The following is a 16,305-nucleotide window of genomic DNA, read 5'->3' as shown; positions in this document are numbered from 1 at the left end:
CGGGCATTAAGTTGAGGTTCTTATTTTTGGTTTACATAAATACATATTTTTTTTGTAGGCCTCCTCAGTATTGAGAGACCATCCGATATTGTACTCCCTGGGGTAGAAGACTCTACTATGAGTGGAGATTCAGACTATGAGATAATATATGGTGGATACAAACATATGGTAGTGATGGAAACATATAGTACAACAGAATAAAAATTATTCTGATCAGAGCAAACTAGTCGCACATATATTTTAAATGAATATATAAATTAATCCTTTGGTGCTTACAGCCTTTATGGGAAAACATACAGCAAGCTACCAAAGAGCACAAGCTGAACTTGTTTTTATTAGCCTTAAATAAGGATGAACCCGTACTTGTCAAATGCCCAACTCACATACTTGTCAAATGCCCAGTGTCACACTGTAGAAACTATCCAGGCAGGTTCTGTGTGTCAGAGAGATTTAAGGTGAGGTAACAAAAGGGTTATCTCTGACCCACAGTGTCTTTATGACTAGGAATCTCCTTCAAGCCCCAGTGTGTCCAAACAGGAAACTTGTCAGTCTGAAGAATTTTTCAAAAAAGCCCAAACACTTGAAAGGCTGAGAAAGCCTCTAGAGGCCATATGTTATCACATGATTCTCACTGACTCTGCATACATGTGACCCAGTAAAATCAGTCTGAACTAGACATTTAGCTTCTGAACCCTAAATCTGGATCTGTGTTAGTAGATTAGGGGATTTTTACTCTGTTGGAAAATGTATTTAGGAGGAGGAGGGCTTTATCCTGTCAGTTAACTTAGAGAGCCTTTTTTGGTTTGATCAACGTAAAATCTTGTCTTTCTTATGCTTCTGAAGCTTTGATTGCACTGATTCACCCTAAAAAGTTTCTCTAGAAAACTAGAAAAGGTCTGTAGTAATTTCATGGCATTTGCAACACATTACAGACTCTGGTCTGGATTCTTGCCTGACCTACTTGTCCTGTAGTCATTTGTCTCAGGGCAAAGTGGTGACCAGAGCAGGTTACTACCAAGCCAGAACAGCAGCAACTTTCACTAGGTTCTGATGTGAATGACTGCAGGACAGTGGACATGGGGAAATTCCTCTCCTGTGGAGAGTTTTCCAACCCCTTGCTAACTCCAGGATTGATGGTAGATGTCGTAGTTCAAATGGTACATAGAGAACTCTTGAGTAATGCTTTCCTAATCATAACTGTGTGTTTGGTCACTTTCTGCAGAAAATGCTTCCCAGAGTGAGCTGCGAGATCTACTTTCAGAGTTCAACCTCTTGAAACAGGTGAACCATCCCCATGTCATCAAACTTTATGGAGCCTGCAGTCAAGATGGTAAATATTAGAAGCTTGTTATTAAGACAAAACCATCAAGCAAGGAAACAAAACCAGTTCATTGATGGGTTTGTACCACTGCTTAATAATTGCTGAGCACTCTTTAAATTTGCTGCTGGCTGAAAAAAATGAGGGACGTATAAGAAAAACAATGTTTGAAAGGAAGGGGAAATAGTATTCCAGTGTAACTAAGCATTCTTCAATGGTTTTCTTCAATGCACTTTTTGATTTTGAAGCTATTTTAAATTAACAAGTCTCCTATGAATTCTCTTCCAATCAATATATATTTTTATATTATCTTGATGCTCAGTAAGTGTTTTCTAATATGGGTTATATTTCAAGTTTAATTGAATTTTCATTATTGTTGTTGTTATTTATACTAAAATAATGCAAAAAGACAACTACAGAATCCTTCTGTTAAAATGTAGCTGGATAGTTGGATTAATACTCAGTTTTCCTCCACTGTCATAAAACTATTATCTCCCTCTTACAAAATGGTTGCTAAAAGCCACAGTCATGGATGGGTATATTTCAAGGGGGAAAATCTTCGGACACGTGTATGTCCGAAGCTGCCAATGAAGCAAATTTTGTTGTACATAGAAACTGCTCATTTTGAATGAAGTTGCACGGCAACATTCTCTTCCTTTTGCATCTGCAGTTGTGCAGCCTAAAATCACAGTATGGATTCTGCAACTCTGGGCAAAGGCCTGCCTTCTTTGCCACCCAATTCTGTTGCAAGTGGCACTCTTAGTTGTAGACAGAGATTGTAGTTCAGGAGTGAGTCATCTCTGAGTCTTAGTAAGATAATGAACCAGTGGGGCGGGTTAATTTTTTTCTTTTCAGAACAATGTATTTTTTCATCCCAAAGGAAGTGAAATTTTTCTGAGTCACAGGCTTTTAATAAATATCAAGTTAATTCATTAGTGTCTGAGGTGGGAGGGCTTTGATAGAGCAGACAAATGTATTTAGCATTAAGGCACTGAGTAGGTATTATTCATGTGGATAATGGGGAGCAGAAATTAATGGATTGCAACGCCAGAATGTTTCTAAGTGCTCTCAAAAGGCACCTTAAATGCAATGCTGGAATTAGCAGATGATTTGAGCTCAGTGTCACAAGCTCAAGAAAATTATTTTTATTTTAATTTTTTTTTTAAAGTTTCTCTAAGACTGTTTCACAGATCTGATTTGTAAGAAGGTTGTCTCTTTTTTTTTTTTTTGGTCTAAAATTATCTAGATGAGGGAATATAGGCAGGAGCCAGCATTCTGCCTTGATTTAGGCTGAAACTCACTCACTTTGCATAGAGGATGTAAGCTAAAAATATTCTCATTCTCTGGCTGATCCAGTGCTTTTTACATAAAGGCCAGAGGTGTCTGGAGCAATGTGCTGACTAGAAGAAACTTTTTTGAAAAAAAACCCATAAAATGGTTATCTGTTAGTTGTTTACTTATCCGTGTCTTTGTTTCTTTCAGGCCCACTGTATTTAATTGTGGAATACGCTAAATACGGCTCCTTGCGCAGTTTTCTCAGGGAAAGTCGAAAAGTAGGCCCAAGCTACGTGGGTGGTGATGGCAACAGAAATTCAAGTTATTTGGACAACCCTGATGAGAGAGCCTTGACAATGGGAGATCTGATCTCGTTTGCGTGGCAGATATCCCGCGGGATGCAGTACCTGGCAGAAATGAAGGTAGGGCAGTGTAACGGTGACCCGCGCGTGTGCTCGTGATAGACACGTCAGCTCTTGGTTCCTCCACAAGAAGCATAAACACTGCTGTTGTTTCCTTCCGAAAGCTCGTGCATCGTGATTTAGCAGCCAGAAATGTGTTGGTGGCAGAAGGGCGCAAAATGAAGATTTCTGACTTCGGCCTCTCACGTGATGTATATGAAGAAGATTCGTACGTAAAGAGGAGCAAGGTACAGTGCACATTAAAAACAGAACTGAAAATTATTAGCTAATCAAGAAAATTAATTTATACTGCAGCACTTGAGCATGGATGAAAAAGATAATAGCTATTAACTTAAAATAATTCTCTATTTTAAAGAAATAAAAATGAAGATGAAGCAAAATCATGAAAATCATTGGGACAGAAATATATATATATGTGTAAAAGATGTATCATATTTAAGTCACTGTTAGCTCTTCCACTCCTCATTTATCCAGTCCTCTCATTCCACTCCTTATTTATCCAGTTCCTCATCACACTGTGTGAAAACACAAACAAAACCACACATCTTTTTTCTTTGTCTCTTCCGATTTATAATTAAAAATATAAACAAAAAATCTCAAGGAGCTGAAAGAAGTATAGTCAATTTATATAAAGATCCTAATTTTGGGAATGATCACTTCTACGCAGAAGACCTGAAGCAAAGCCCTCTTACAAACACTTCTGAATGTATGAAAGATGCCAAATATTAATCAAAATTTTACATCACAGGTCAGAGTAGATCAGGAGCTCATGATATCTGCCAGAGGTTACTTAAAGTAGTTGTGTTTTTCCTGCCAGAGTAAATTATTGTTGGGTGCCTTGATAAAGTTCTGCCTTCTCACAGTGCTCATGGCAGTATGGTACCATGGCATATGGTAACCTTTCACCTGTAGGAATGTGAAAGGAAATTTGATGGAAAGACAAGTTGTTATGTCACTACTTTCCTGCAAAAGAAACACTTGAGCATTATAACTTTGAGACTAAGAAGATAAGGCTTGCCATTTAATTATTCTTTTGAAAGCCACTGTCAAATAGAGTAAGATAAATCCTGCTTCCTGCCTGTTTTCATCCACCTGTCTCTGACATCAGAGGAATTTCCATGAATCAATCCCAGGCTAGACTGTGATCTTCATGAACAAAACTTTCTATTGACTTTATCAGATGAGCATTGTTGGTTCAGTTCCCTCTCTGACTTAATATGAAAGAGTTGCCAACAGAATTTTTGCATGTAAAAATGTTAGAATTTTATGAAAAGATTTCCATAAATACCGTGCATTTTTAGTTTAGCTTTCCCTGTTTTTTCAGGCCAGTTCGTGTGAATGTTTCATAAGTCAAAAAAAACTTTTAGAAGACATGGTCTTATGTAAAAGGGTTTTAGCATGTTTGTTTAGCTGTTTTCTGATATGTTTTTACACTGATCTGTACCAGTTACTCTGTATTTTAAGAATGATACATTCACATAAAGGCATTTAGGCAGTTTCATTTTACTTGGTGGGCCATGATATACTGAATGGATATTTTCTCTTCACTTCTGAGACACTCTTCGCCTGTAGTATTATTCAGAGCCTAGCAAGCATCTGTCTGCTTGGATGGGGAGACAGGGAAAATAAAAAATTGAGAGGAAGGCAGAAGGATAAGTTTCAAATCCTACTAAAACAGGTTTTGCATAGATATATATGAATTTCATGGGAATGAAAAGTAAGGCATATGAATGCTAGTCATATTGCAAAGGTTATGAAACGTCTTGAAATTTTGCAAACCTAGATTTTCATGAATATCTGGGGCGGATTTTTCAGATTTTCTCAGTGAATTTCTACCAGTGAGAAGTAGCAATATGTAGATTCCATTTAGAAACTAGTAACCAAATATGACTGTCCAGGTTCAGTTTTGAAATCAAAGGTATCAGGGTCCTTCCATTTATGCATCATCCCTTATATAAATGAGATAGCTCTTTCTCTTTAACCATCATTCCCCATCATTTTTGCACTTGCACACTTTGGAAGTTCTTTGTTAAGAGGAGAGCTGAGTTTATCTGTCTTAAAAGTAGTGACCACCAGCAAAAAAACCACACAACCTTCTCACACATAATTAGATTGCTAAGTGTTTGAAATGAAATGAATGAGTGATTTTAAAAACTCTTACAATTGTCCTCACTATTTTTCTTAGGAGATGCCAAATCATCAAGTCCATTGAAAAATGCTATAGTATGGATAGAGTATCTTTTATCATTTTGAAGATAAATACCTTTTTTTTTTTTTTCACTAGGAAACTTAATTTTCTGACCAGTAATTGCATTGTTGCTTTTTTACCTCCCAGGGTCGAATACCTGTGAAATGGATGGCCATAGAGTCCCTATTTGACCATATCTATACAACACAAAGTGATGTGTAAGTGTAAATTCTTGCAGACTTTCTGGTTTCTGTGCTTGTTTAAAGAGATGAGGGAGGAAGCACAACAAGGTACATAGGAGCCAGACTGGTTCCTCTTGCAAAAAAAACATCAAAACCACAGTTTGGATGGCACCATCAACTGGCAATGATACATAAGATTTTTGCCATTGAATTAAATATGAATAAAAGATTATCAGAGGTATTTATGTACATAATTCCTGTTGAAATCAACAAGGGTTGGATGTGTCCATGTGACACGATTGCCTTTGAATTTATAAACACAAATGATTTGTCTTAGCTAAAGGTAATAGCTGTATCTGAACTTCTCAGTTCTGTTCATCACTTACTGGTTACTGATGTAACACTTACTGGCAGGTGAGAGATGGATTGGAAGAAGGGAGGAAGAATTTAATGCCTGACCTCACTCCTATTGGAATCAATGACAAAACTCCAATTAATTTTAATGACAGTTAGTTCAGACCTTAGCAGAATGGTCCAGTTCCAGTGCCAAAATACAAGTTCATTTGCATGATTAGGGAAATAGAGCCCCTGAAGATGGATATGCTGCTATCTCCACCTGTGATGATGAGGTGACAAAACAACCACAGCTAAGCTGTTTTCACGTTAAGATCAGATACTTGCATTTCTTTCTCTTTGGGGTGAATGATGCTTGTGATTTCACCAGGTAGACACTGAGTATTATTTATTTAGGAGAAAAACCTCTGAAGGACTGTAAAAGCAGCAGTACTTATGGCTGATTTTCTGCTAGGTAGCATTTTGATACCTTTCAAGTTTCCCTTGAAAGAGAGGACGTGACTAAAGTAATGTTACTCAAATGGAGTAAAACATACCAATTTCAGTGGCATTGCACTTTGAGGGCAAAAACACTTTGATAATAGCAAATGTCCAAATAAGCATCTTTTGATTTGTACTTCTAAAATAATTACATTTATTTTTTACTCTTTTCTCTGCAGTAGTGAAATAAAGTATTTTGCATGCCTTGGAAATTCCTTACAAAATGAATTTCCAAAATATTTTCCTTTATTTAGTTTCAGTTGGAGTAAGAAAAGAAAAAAAGATTGGGGTAATTCTTGAGAGAATGTCACAGTTACGTAGATCTCCTTCCAGGTTTTTCTGGGTCTCTTTTTATCCTCCTCAGAGCATCTGTTGTTCTGACTTGCTTCTTTAAATCTACTTTTCTCAGAGAATTGTTAAAATTCCTCTAAAAACTTCTTAGCATATTTTTAATTTCTTCATTTTCTTCAAAACAGTTTTGTCACTATGGTTTGGGGCCAGAACAGATTGTGTTGTCACGTAACTGCCTCTTCTCTGATTGCTGATTGATCTTCTGGATTCAGCATCATTCCTCCCCATTTGTTTTCCTGACGGGCTGTTATTAAGTAAGCCCAGGAGCCTGTTTCTTGTACAACACCACGCAGAGATTGCCCGGCTGGCATCAGGCAAGCTCAGAGCCCTGAGCGACACAGCACGCTGGTGCTCTGTGGCTTTCCCGCTACCCAGGTCTGGGTTAGTGTCTCCTGTAACGCTGTGCTGATTTACCAGCTTTCTTGGAGATGCATCAGGCGTTCTAAAGAGAGCACTGCCTTGTGTTTTGTAGGTCTGCTTCAGTACAAGGGCATAAAGGAGCTAAATATCTGCACATGCTTACACGGTGCCTTTGACTCACTTGGTGGGGTCACCTTCGCCGTGTCATTATACATTAAATCATCTGAGTGCTGTGCAGCAGCTCCTAATTTAGCCAAGTTCCTACAGAGCAGAACCAAGGCCACGCAGAGTTGCAATCCAAATCCTCTCCAGCACTGGATTCCACGTGTGCCAGTTCAACAGCAGCAGACTGATCAATGAAGTACTTTTTTTGCAGCATTGATTGTTATTTTTTTTTAGATAATTGCACTCACTGAAAATATTATTTTATGGATATTCTTTGTTGTTTGTGGCGATGCAGTTATATTTTAGGTGAACATATTACTCATCAACCATTCCAATATGCTCTTTTTTCTGATATTTTGTGTTTCTATTTTCCAGCTTTCTAAAGCTGTTCTATATAGTTAGTGGTTAGCAAAGCTTAATAGCAGTACCACTTGCCAGCATTTACAAAAATCCCATTTTTGCTTCAGAGGTCGATGACATCAGTGGAAAGCAAGCATACTGTCTTCCTCTTCACATACTTTTCTTTCCTGCCTTCTTCTGATCATATTTTTATTCAGCAATAAACATAACTTAGAGGAAAATTTTTCATCCCTCATTTGTCCTCCCACAGTATTTAATTTGTATAATAATTTTGAAGTATTGCAGCATTCTATAGCATTCTATTCTAATACATCCATCTACTAAACAGTTCTAATTAAGAAATTATTCATCTGATCTCTCCTTCCATAATTCTGTAAAATTCCTCTTAAGCAGAAGTGGATTTTAAAAATAAAGCCTGCCATGCTCCAAAGTTTATTTGAATTAATCATGGACAGAATTATAACCTGATGGCAGAGCATAATTGACTTCAAAAAGGGTATGAGGAGAAATATTAATAAAGTATATGAAAATGCTATAAATATTCATAAGCTTTCAAGAATGTGCAGAGTGATTAAAAATTAATTCAATGAATGGCATTAGGGAGAAGAATGGCAGCATACCACTTAGGACTGTGTGAGAGTCACTTTGGCTTCTCTGATCATTTTGGAAGTTTTATTGCTGTACTTTTGGGCTTACCATTGTTCTTTAGAATGTGAGAAGCGCAGGTGGAATGTAGTCAGACAGGAGGTGAGGTATTTGGCTAACATTTTGCGATGGAATTTTCATAGGGAATTAGATACCCCTGTTTGGTTTGGCAGTAGGTGTGTAACACTTCCTAAAATTTTCTTAAAAGTAGAATTTACAGAGAAATTACCAAAGCTAACATTTTTTCATAAATTGTATGCAATTTTGCTTCCAGATGAATCCTACTGAGCATTCCCTTTCAGTGAAAAAGTTTCCTTCATTTTGAACATCCAGATTTTGTCAATTCTGTCAGTTGAGCAGATTCAATGTAATTTGTAGCTCCTTTGTCTCTCAAAAAAGCCTTTCACTAAGGAAAGGGAAGTATTTTTGCCTCTCTTCTCCTGGCCTGCCCTCCAAAAATGGATTAATTCTTCTAAATACTTCCAACCTATTGCACAAGGTCTTTTTGTTTGAGCTCCTCAGTAAAGCAGGTTTATAAATTCACCATTTCTTCTGTTCATTATAGAAAATAGTTTCTTCTGTTCTATGTCAAACTTTATTTTAGGCATCTGGTATTTCCAGAATAAATTCTTTCCTCTTCATTCATTAACCCTAAGAAGAAAATTAAGTCCTGAATCACTGAAATGGCCCAACAGACCAACTGATATGGTTGAAGTAAATACATTGTGCTATCTCATAGTCGAGACAGCAAACCAGTCCCTTGGTAACTGTGTAAATTTAATTTAGACAGTTATTTCTGATTAGGACTCTAAGGGCTAATTAGGGATGTTAAACTCCCTCTGTAGCCAAAGGAAAAAGAGGGGCACTTGCAGGAGCACTGCATAGAAGAGGAACAAGCCTTTGGGCTGGGCCACCATGGGAAGGACTTTCTGGTGTCTAGAGAAGATGGGCCTTCCCAGGATATAGTTAGCTTTTGTCAATGGATAAAAGAGGGGTTTCCATTTTCTCTGCTGTTTTGGTTGCTAACCTGTTCAATGAACAGTATTTGGAATAAAGATGGCTCTGTTTGCATCTGTACAGCCCTTCTGGCTGGGCAGTATCTTGAATTTTGTTGGGTTCTGAAAACAGTAGAAAGAGATTTGTTGTGTGAATGCCACACTAAGCTCATGAAACCCACCACGATAAATAAAAGCTCACTTTGTCTTTTTCAGGTGGTCATTTGGAGTTCTGCTATGGGAGATTGTTACTTTGGGAGGCAATCCCTACCCAGGTATTGCTCCTGAAAGACTCTTTAACCTCCTAAAAACAGGCTATAGAATGGAGAGACCAGAAAACTGCAGTGAAGAAATGTAAGTAGCTCTTTATCTGATTAGATTCATAAATGTTAATAAATGCACTTTAAAAAAAAAAGTTTAAATAAATACCACATAAATACTATTCTGTATATCTCAGAGATACAGTCAAAATATGTAGTGCTTAGAAGAATGTCATGAAATTAGTGAACATTAAAGTGACGGAAAAAAATTGCCAACAAAATCCTTACAGCTACATCCAAAAATATTTGTAGGATATTGAATAACATGCTTGCCAAACAATTAAAAGAGTTTGAACATTTAAAACTTCTGAGGGTGGGGGAAGGAGGAAAATTTCATAAAACACAGTGGTAGGTGAAATATTCAAGAAAATATCTTTGTACTTTCCTGCAAATGAGACAGATGTTCCATCCACAGTCATTCTCTATTAATTGTCCTGGCATTACAAAGGAGAAATGATACCTTGACACAGAAATCTACACTCTAGAAGATATAAATTTTCTGTGACTTGGTAAGCCCATGGCAATTTCTTTCCTATTTGGAGACAGTTCATAATTTGTTGGCTGATTTATTAAAACACTCTCAATATGAAATATATTCTGTCTGTGGTCTTCCATGTCATTTGGAGATGAGGCATGATTTCTGTTCAGCCTGCAAATCTGGTCATGGTCGTGGTTTTTTTGAAAGTTACCAGGCTGTAATCACTGTGACCACTCTTTTGACTGATTTTCAATTGGAAGGATGCTTTGGCCACATCTGGGCTGAGAAAATACAGTATAAATAATAAATCATTTTTTTAATAGACAGAGAAAAAACATTAAGCATTTATGAATTTAGGGCAGTGTAGAAGTTTACAAGTGTGATTAGCAGGTATCCTCTAGGAAATGTATAATATTTAATTTTTTCTTTGTTTCATCTCACCAGGGAATAAGACCTCAGTTCAAACATGTTATATCATTGATAATTATTAGGTTAGGCAAGCCGACCGTCTCTGTGTTTCATTTTCTTATTCAAGCCACATCATGGTTTTCTGACTTTTTTCAAATTTTTCTGTTTTACTCAGAAAATTTTCTGACAGCCTTTGAAAGCCGACTTTAAGGACCATTTTTCTTAAATTGCATTCTCTGCTTTAACCAGTCAAGCAAGAGAGATTGTGGACGAAAGCAAAAAATGCAGTGCTTTTCAATAGCTTGGTCTAGTTCTCATAGCCAACTGTTTCGCAATTAGAGCACTTACGTGACAAGATTACTTAGTCCTGAAAACACCTGAGCTAGAAAAACAGTGTGAACAGCACAGGCTGGAGAGTTACACTTCCAGAACTTGGCCAACATTTGTCTGGTAGTCACTCCACTATAAAACTTTAATTCTATTCCCTTTCCTTTTCACACTGTATGCCATAGAAGGCAGTTAAAGACAGAATAAAACCAGATGTAATCAAATAACAATAATTGAAATAATCAAAAGAACATTAGTTTGTGCAAATAGTCTTAGGTTAGACTTCACTTTGAAGAAAAGTTTACAGAAACTTTTAAGAATTTAAGCAAATGAAGAACAAATTTCTACTTTCTGGTATAACAGCAGAGTTTTTCAGGTTGATATACAAATTTCTTTGGTGTCATATGCAAACAAAATTAAATTAAATCTGGCCTGCTGCCTACACAGGAGGTGGTCCCCTGAGAAACTGAAAACAGAGAAAGAAACCTAAGACTACAGTCCTTCAAGGACAGCCAAGTGCATCATTATTTAAACTCATAAAGACTCATGGAAATAAAAGCCCATTGTTGTGAATGTCAGTTGTTAATTTAAGGGAACATTTAACAGAACACAGCAGAGATTGATGTACTTGTGGATGGCCTTCATGCCACAGTTCAGCTTCAGTACAATAAATTATTTGAGCAGAAGCACAGCCCACTTCTAACAATTTTGGGTTTTTTTCCACCTTGTGGTGGGTCACAGGTACAACCTCATGTTGCGCTGCTGGAAGCAAGAACCTGATAAAAGACCAACATTTACTGAGATCAGCAAGGAACTAGAGAAAATGATGGTGAAGAGTAGGGTAAGTGTGGAAAGCATGAATTTTGAAAGTTTTTGGGATCATCTGAGTTTGAATGTACAGAAAAAATTATTTTTATTTTAAAGCAAAGTAATTTATTTTTCATCAAATCTTGAAGCATTTACGTATCTAGTTTCTTGCAGCATTTTATGCAATCAGAGAACTGAAAGGTGTATGATCCCACCATTCTAAGTTACTTTAGAACTATTATAATCCTGTATAGAGTTTCTTTAAATGATGGATACTGAGGTCTAAAAATAAGTCCAAGTTGCATATATTTATAAAATGTATACATACCTACTTGCACATAAAAACTTAATTTTTTTTTCCATCTAATAGTTATGGGGAGAGAGGCAGTTACAAATGACAACCAGAGGAAATAGCAGCGATCAGATTTGAGAATTTACATTGGGTGCAAAAAGAGCTAATAAACAAGTGGGAACAACTGGGTTCAGAATGTGAATGTAAAAATAAGTTCTAAATTAAAAATGGCAAAGTGGAAGGTCCAGGCTGTACATTAAATCACTCTATCAACCACTAACTTATAGTTGCTGAGAATCTGTATGCAAAAGATATGCATGTCCATTGACAGACTTGTAATATAGAAGCTGGCAAGTTTTCTGAAATGATCATCATAATTAAAACAAAACCAATCCAAAATAGAACTTGACAAATTAGTCATTTTTCTTCTTGCCTAAGTGACAAATTCTGAAGATTTTTTTCCCTCATAAAATTGCATAACTTCATCTTTTAAAGTTCAATTTCAGTAAATTTTCAAAGGAAAAGCCACTGTGAAAACAAAAACTGTATTTTAGATTAGTCGAAAATGCTTCATGTTTCTTTTGTGCATCAAAGCAATTTGGTAGCATAGATGAAAACCAACAAATTCTTACAGTTGACCTAAATATTTACTTTTAGAACAGCATCAAAAGCTTTATTTGACAATATTTGCTTGTTATATAACAGATTTTTTAAAATGATTATGAGATCTGAGTACCTTCTCCTTTAAGCATGCATATGTATCTACATATATGTATTTCAGGCATACATATGTATCAGGGCATACCAGAAACTGAGGAAAAGAGAAATCAAAGAAATCAGCACAGCCCTTCAATTTTTGGGGTATTTTCCTGATGTGCAGAATGAAGTAGGGGAAGTATTAATGTGTCTCTAGCATGTCCAGTGTCCGGGAAAACCAGATGCTTCCAAAGATGCTGTGGTGCCAGAGGTTCTAGCAAAAGACAAATGCAGTGGGGTCTGTAGTTCCTTGTTGTAAAGAAAGCAAATGCACATTTAGCCCTTATACCCAAACAGCAACACTGTACATTAACCAGCTTTTTCTGTATTCACTTCTTAGGACTACTTAGATCTTGCGGCTTCCACACCTTCCGATTCCTTACTTTACGATGACGGGCTCTCAGAAGAGGAGACACCTCTCGTGGACTGTAATAATGCTCCCCTCCCTCGAACCCTCCCTTCCACATGGATTGAAAACAAACTCTATGGTAGAATTTCACATGCATTTACTAGATTCTAGCAACACACACACACAAAAAAATTGATTTTTCTTCTGCACTGTTCTCAGACTCTGTAACCCCATTACAGTGTTTCTTGTCCGAATGAAGCCAATCAAAATTTGCTTGGAAGCTTCTTTTGGGTTTTTTTGTTTGTTTGTTTGTTTTTTCTTTTGGTAAATGTCAAAGTTTGCATCAGGATCATCCTTTAGTCATTTTGCAGCTGTGTTTAAAATAAACATTTTTAAAAGGATGTGAAAATAAGTAAAATGACTAGATATCATACAGTAAAAGAAAAAAAAAAGATCAGGGAAGTATTCTCAGGGGAAATATAAAATGCTAATGAGTATCTAATTCAACTATCCTGTTGGGGGAGGCTAGAACATTTAAAATATGTTAGATTCTGCACCTCTAATTTAAGCAATAGACTTTTTTTTTTAAATACTGTTTTTTGCCATAACTCAATGATAGGACCCATCTGCAATATTTTTCATTTATTAAGAAGGATTTCTAAATTTCAGCTGCTGTTAATACATTCTGGATCCATAAGCTGAAATGTATTTAATGTATCATAGGATGAAAACAGATTATTATATACAGAAGGTAGAAATACTGTATATAAATATTATATGCAGACTAAATTGACATGTAAATTCCTTTGAAAATGTAATTAACAATGGGCATTTTGAAACTGCATTCAGCTGTTTTCACGTCCTTTGATTTGTTATGAACATGTTATTACTAAACCTTGACTGAATGATGTAGCAAGTGTTTTTAAAAAGAACATATGCTTTCATATTGTGATGGTGAGATGGACAGTAAAAATGGTTCTTGCCAAAACTCCTACATTTTGTCTCCTGATTAAATATTCTACATGGTTTTAGATATTTACGAACATCACAGATACTTTTTTCATTCTTCAAGCAGTACGACTTTTAAAAAGTTGGATCTTTTAGTTTAAAAGTTGCCATTAATACATGGCTTTGGGTCTATTTTTGATCTATACCTTAGCTATTATTTTCTTCATTAGGTTTCCCCAGCTCACATTGACTTTGGGGCACTTAGTGGTCAGATTGTTAAAAGAATGAAGTAGCAGGAAAAGCTGCCATGAGGTTGATGGCAGATGCTGCATGCTTAATAAGCAACAAAATCAGTTTTCTGTTTTTTAAAATCTCAACCCTGGTATGGTTCTGTGCTTGTACAGCTGAATCAACATGGTACTGAGCACTCTGTGTGTCCATTTTGGTAATTGCTTGTGCCTGAACTGAGAAATAGTTTCTAGACTAAATGCAAATAATTACAAGCTTAAAATAGACGTTTAAATGCTGAATCAAGACAAGAGTGCTCAAGACTTTGTTGGACTTTACTCAGTTGTGCTACTGGGATTTCCTGAAATTAAGCAGGGGATCCCCTGGTGAGGGTGTGAGAGTGTCCCCAGAACCTCACTGAAGCCAAAGGAAAGGCGCCCATTTAAGTAAATGGAAATAACTCTCAGTCATTGGAATGAACTTTGGATCCTGTCCCAAATAGGTTTATTAATTATTGAAGCATTTCCTGTACAGCAAGAACTTCCTCTTGCAAAGCAATACATTGCTATGATTGTTAAAAAATAAAATTGTGGAAAGTTGGAGGCTCATGAGAAGAACAATTCTTAGCTTTTTATTATGCACATGTGCAATGTATGCACGCAATTTTTTATCGAGTAAGCACTTTAATTTTTCCAGGGTTTTTGCCTACATCTGAATTTGTGCTTCAGGGATTTCAAAACATCATTTATATTAATTGATTTGGGACAAAATCCAGTGGACTGGCTTAAAATATTAAAGGGAGTTTTGCCAAGGGCCTTACTGTCTGCACATGAAGTTATGGTTCTTCAGTGCAGAAAAAATTATCTGTTTTCATTTTTAGGCATGTCATACCCGAACTGGCCTGAGGAGAGCCCCGTTCCACTCACAAGATTCGATGGCACTAACTCTGTGTTTTCAAGATATGCAAATGATAGTGTATATGCTAACTGGATGGTTTCACACTCACCGGCAAAATTTATGGACAAGTTTGATAGCTAAAATTTTCTTTGTGAAAGGTAAAGGACTCCTGAGGAGAGCAAAGAGGCAAAGAGTGGGAAGTCCATTGGCTCGTTCTTTGTACAGTCAACAACTAACTTTTAAATTGGCAAACCCTTTTATTGGTAGTTTTTAAAATGTGTTATTCATGCTGAAGACTGTAACTCGTACTTTCCCCTTTCAGAAAACATATCAAGCTGGATAAAAGTTGTAGTTCCAGTACTTCTTTCTGGATTGCCATTTTGCCTATGGTTCCATTTGGCAACTTCTTACTGCAAATGGCCTTGCACTTCATCCTCGATGTTTTTTAGACTAACCATCCTGTGTTACAGCTTTCTTGGATGGCAAAATGTACTTGAACTGCTACTTTTATAGTGGCTGTTAGAATACGACCACTTGACCTAAGCAGGAAGCACAAACAATATATGGAAAGGAGGGGGGAAACAGGCTCTGAAATTACTGAGCTTGCTATCAAATGACAAGTGTTACAATGATGTTGGCAGTAATGAAGCCTGTATCTTGGTTTGGAAGCAAACATTAAGTAACTCTATAGAGGACTTGAGATTCAACATTTGAAGTCTTGTAAAATGTATTGTCTTGTCTTAATGAGAAGAGAACTTGTTTTATTAGTCTTAACTTCTCTTACCTTTAGCACAATGGAGATAAATTTGATACCAGATAAGTTGTATAGACTGATGGCAATCAAGAGTGTTCATCTGACACAATTTACTTTCCATCACCTACATGTTAGTAATGTTAAAAAATACAATCTTGTACAATCATAATTTCTCTTATGAGTTAAAAATAGGCTATACAGTCTTTTTAGACTGGATTCATAGAATTGAATAGTAGCATCATGGAATGGTTTGGGTTGGAAAGAAACTTACAGATCATCTAGTTCCACACCCCACCCCACCCCCTGCTGTGGACAGGGACACCATCCACTAAACCAGGTTGCTCAAAGCTCCATCCAATCTGTCCTTGAACGCTTCCAGGGATGGGGCATCCACAATTTCTCTCTCTGCGCAACTTGTTCCAGTGCCTCACCACCCTCACAGTAAAGAATTTCTCCCTAATACCTAATTTAAACCTGCCCTCTTTTAAGCCAGACCCCTGTCCTATCACTACATGACTTTGTAAAAACTCCTTTCCAGCTACCCTGTAGGCTCCCTTCAGGTACTGGGAGGCTGCTCTAAGGTCTCCCTGAAGCCTTCCCTTCTGCAAGGCTGAACAGCCCAAACTCTCTCAGCCTGTCTTCACAG

At 36.7% G+C, this 16,305-nt stretch overlaps 1 protein-coding gene across 4 annotated transcripts in view; it reads left to right on the top strand.

The window, feature by feature from the left end:
- Window positions 1-15,971, top strand: part of RET (ret proto-oncogene) — a 79,854-nt gene extending 63,883 nt beyond the window's left edge. For 3 of the 4 annotated variants that reach the window (XM_039385750.1, XM_027720693.2, XM_027720692.2), the window contains 8 exons: window positions 1,223-1,330; window positions 2,801-3,015; window positions 3,120-3,242; window positions 5,351-5,421; window positions 9,312-9,449; window positions 11,370-11,469; window positions 12,824-12,971; window positions 14,889-15,971. In XM_039385750.1, the coding sequence (XP_039241684.1) occupies window positions 1,223-1,330; window positions 2,801-3,015; window positions 3,120-3,242; window positions 5,351-5,421; window positions 9,312-9,449; window positions 11,370-11,469; window positions 12,824-12,971; window positions 14,889-15,046 (1,061 nt within the window). In that variant the 3' untranslated portion in view covers window positions 15,047-15,971. Of the gene's footprint in view, window positions 1-1,222; window positions 1,331-2,800; window positions 3,016-3,119; window positions 3,243-5,350; window positions 5,422-9,311; window positions 9,450-11,369; window positions 11,470-12,823; window positions 13,827-14,888 lie in introns of those variants that run through there. The other variant, XM_039385751.1, reaches the window with a different exon arrangement.
- Window positions 15,972-16,305: the final 334 nt, after the last annotated feature.

The sequence above is a fragment of the Pipra filicauda genome, unplaced genomic scaffold (assembly GCF_003945595.2).
Source record: "Pipra filicauda isolate LSUMZ 115617 unplaced genomic scaffold, ASM394559v2 scaffold430_size1018388_pilon, whole genome shotgun sequence".
Lineage (NCBI taxonomy): Eukaryota > Metazoa > Chordata > Aves > Passeriformes > Pipridae > Pipra > Pipra filicauda.
The sequence above is the reverse complement of the archived record's forward strand: the minus strand, read 5'-3'. Positions and strand labels throughout refer to the sequence as shown.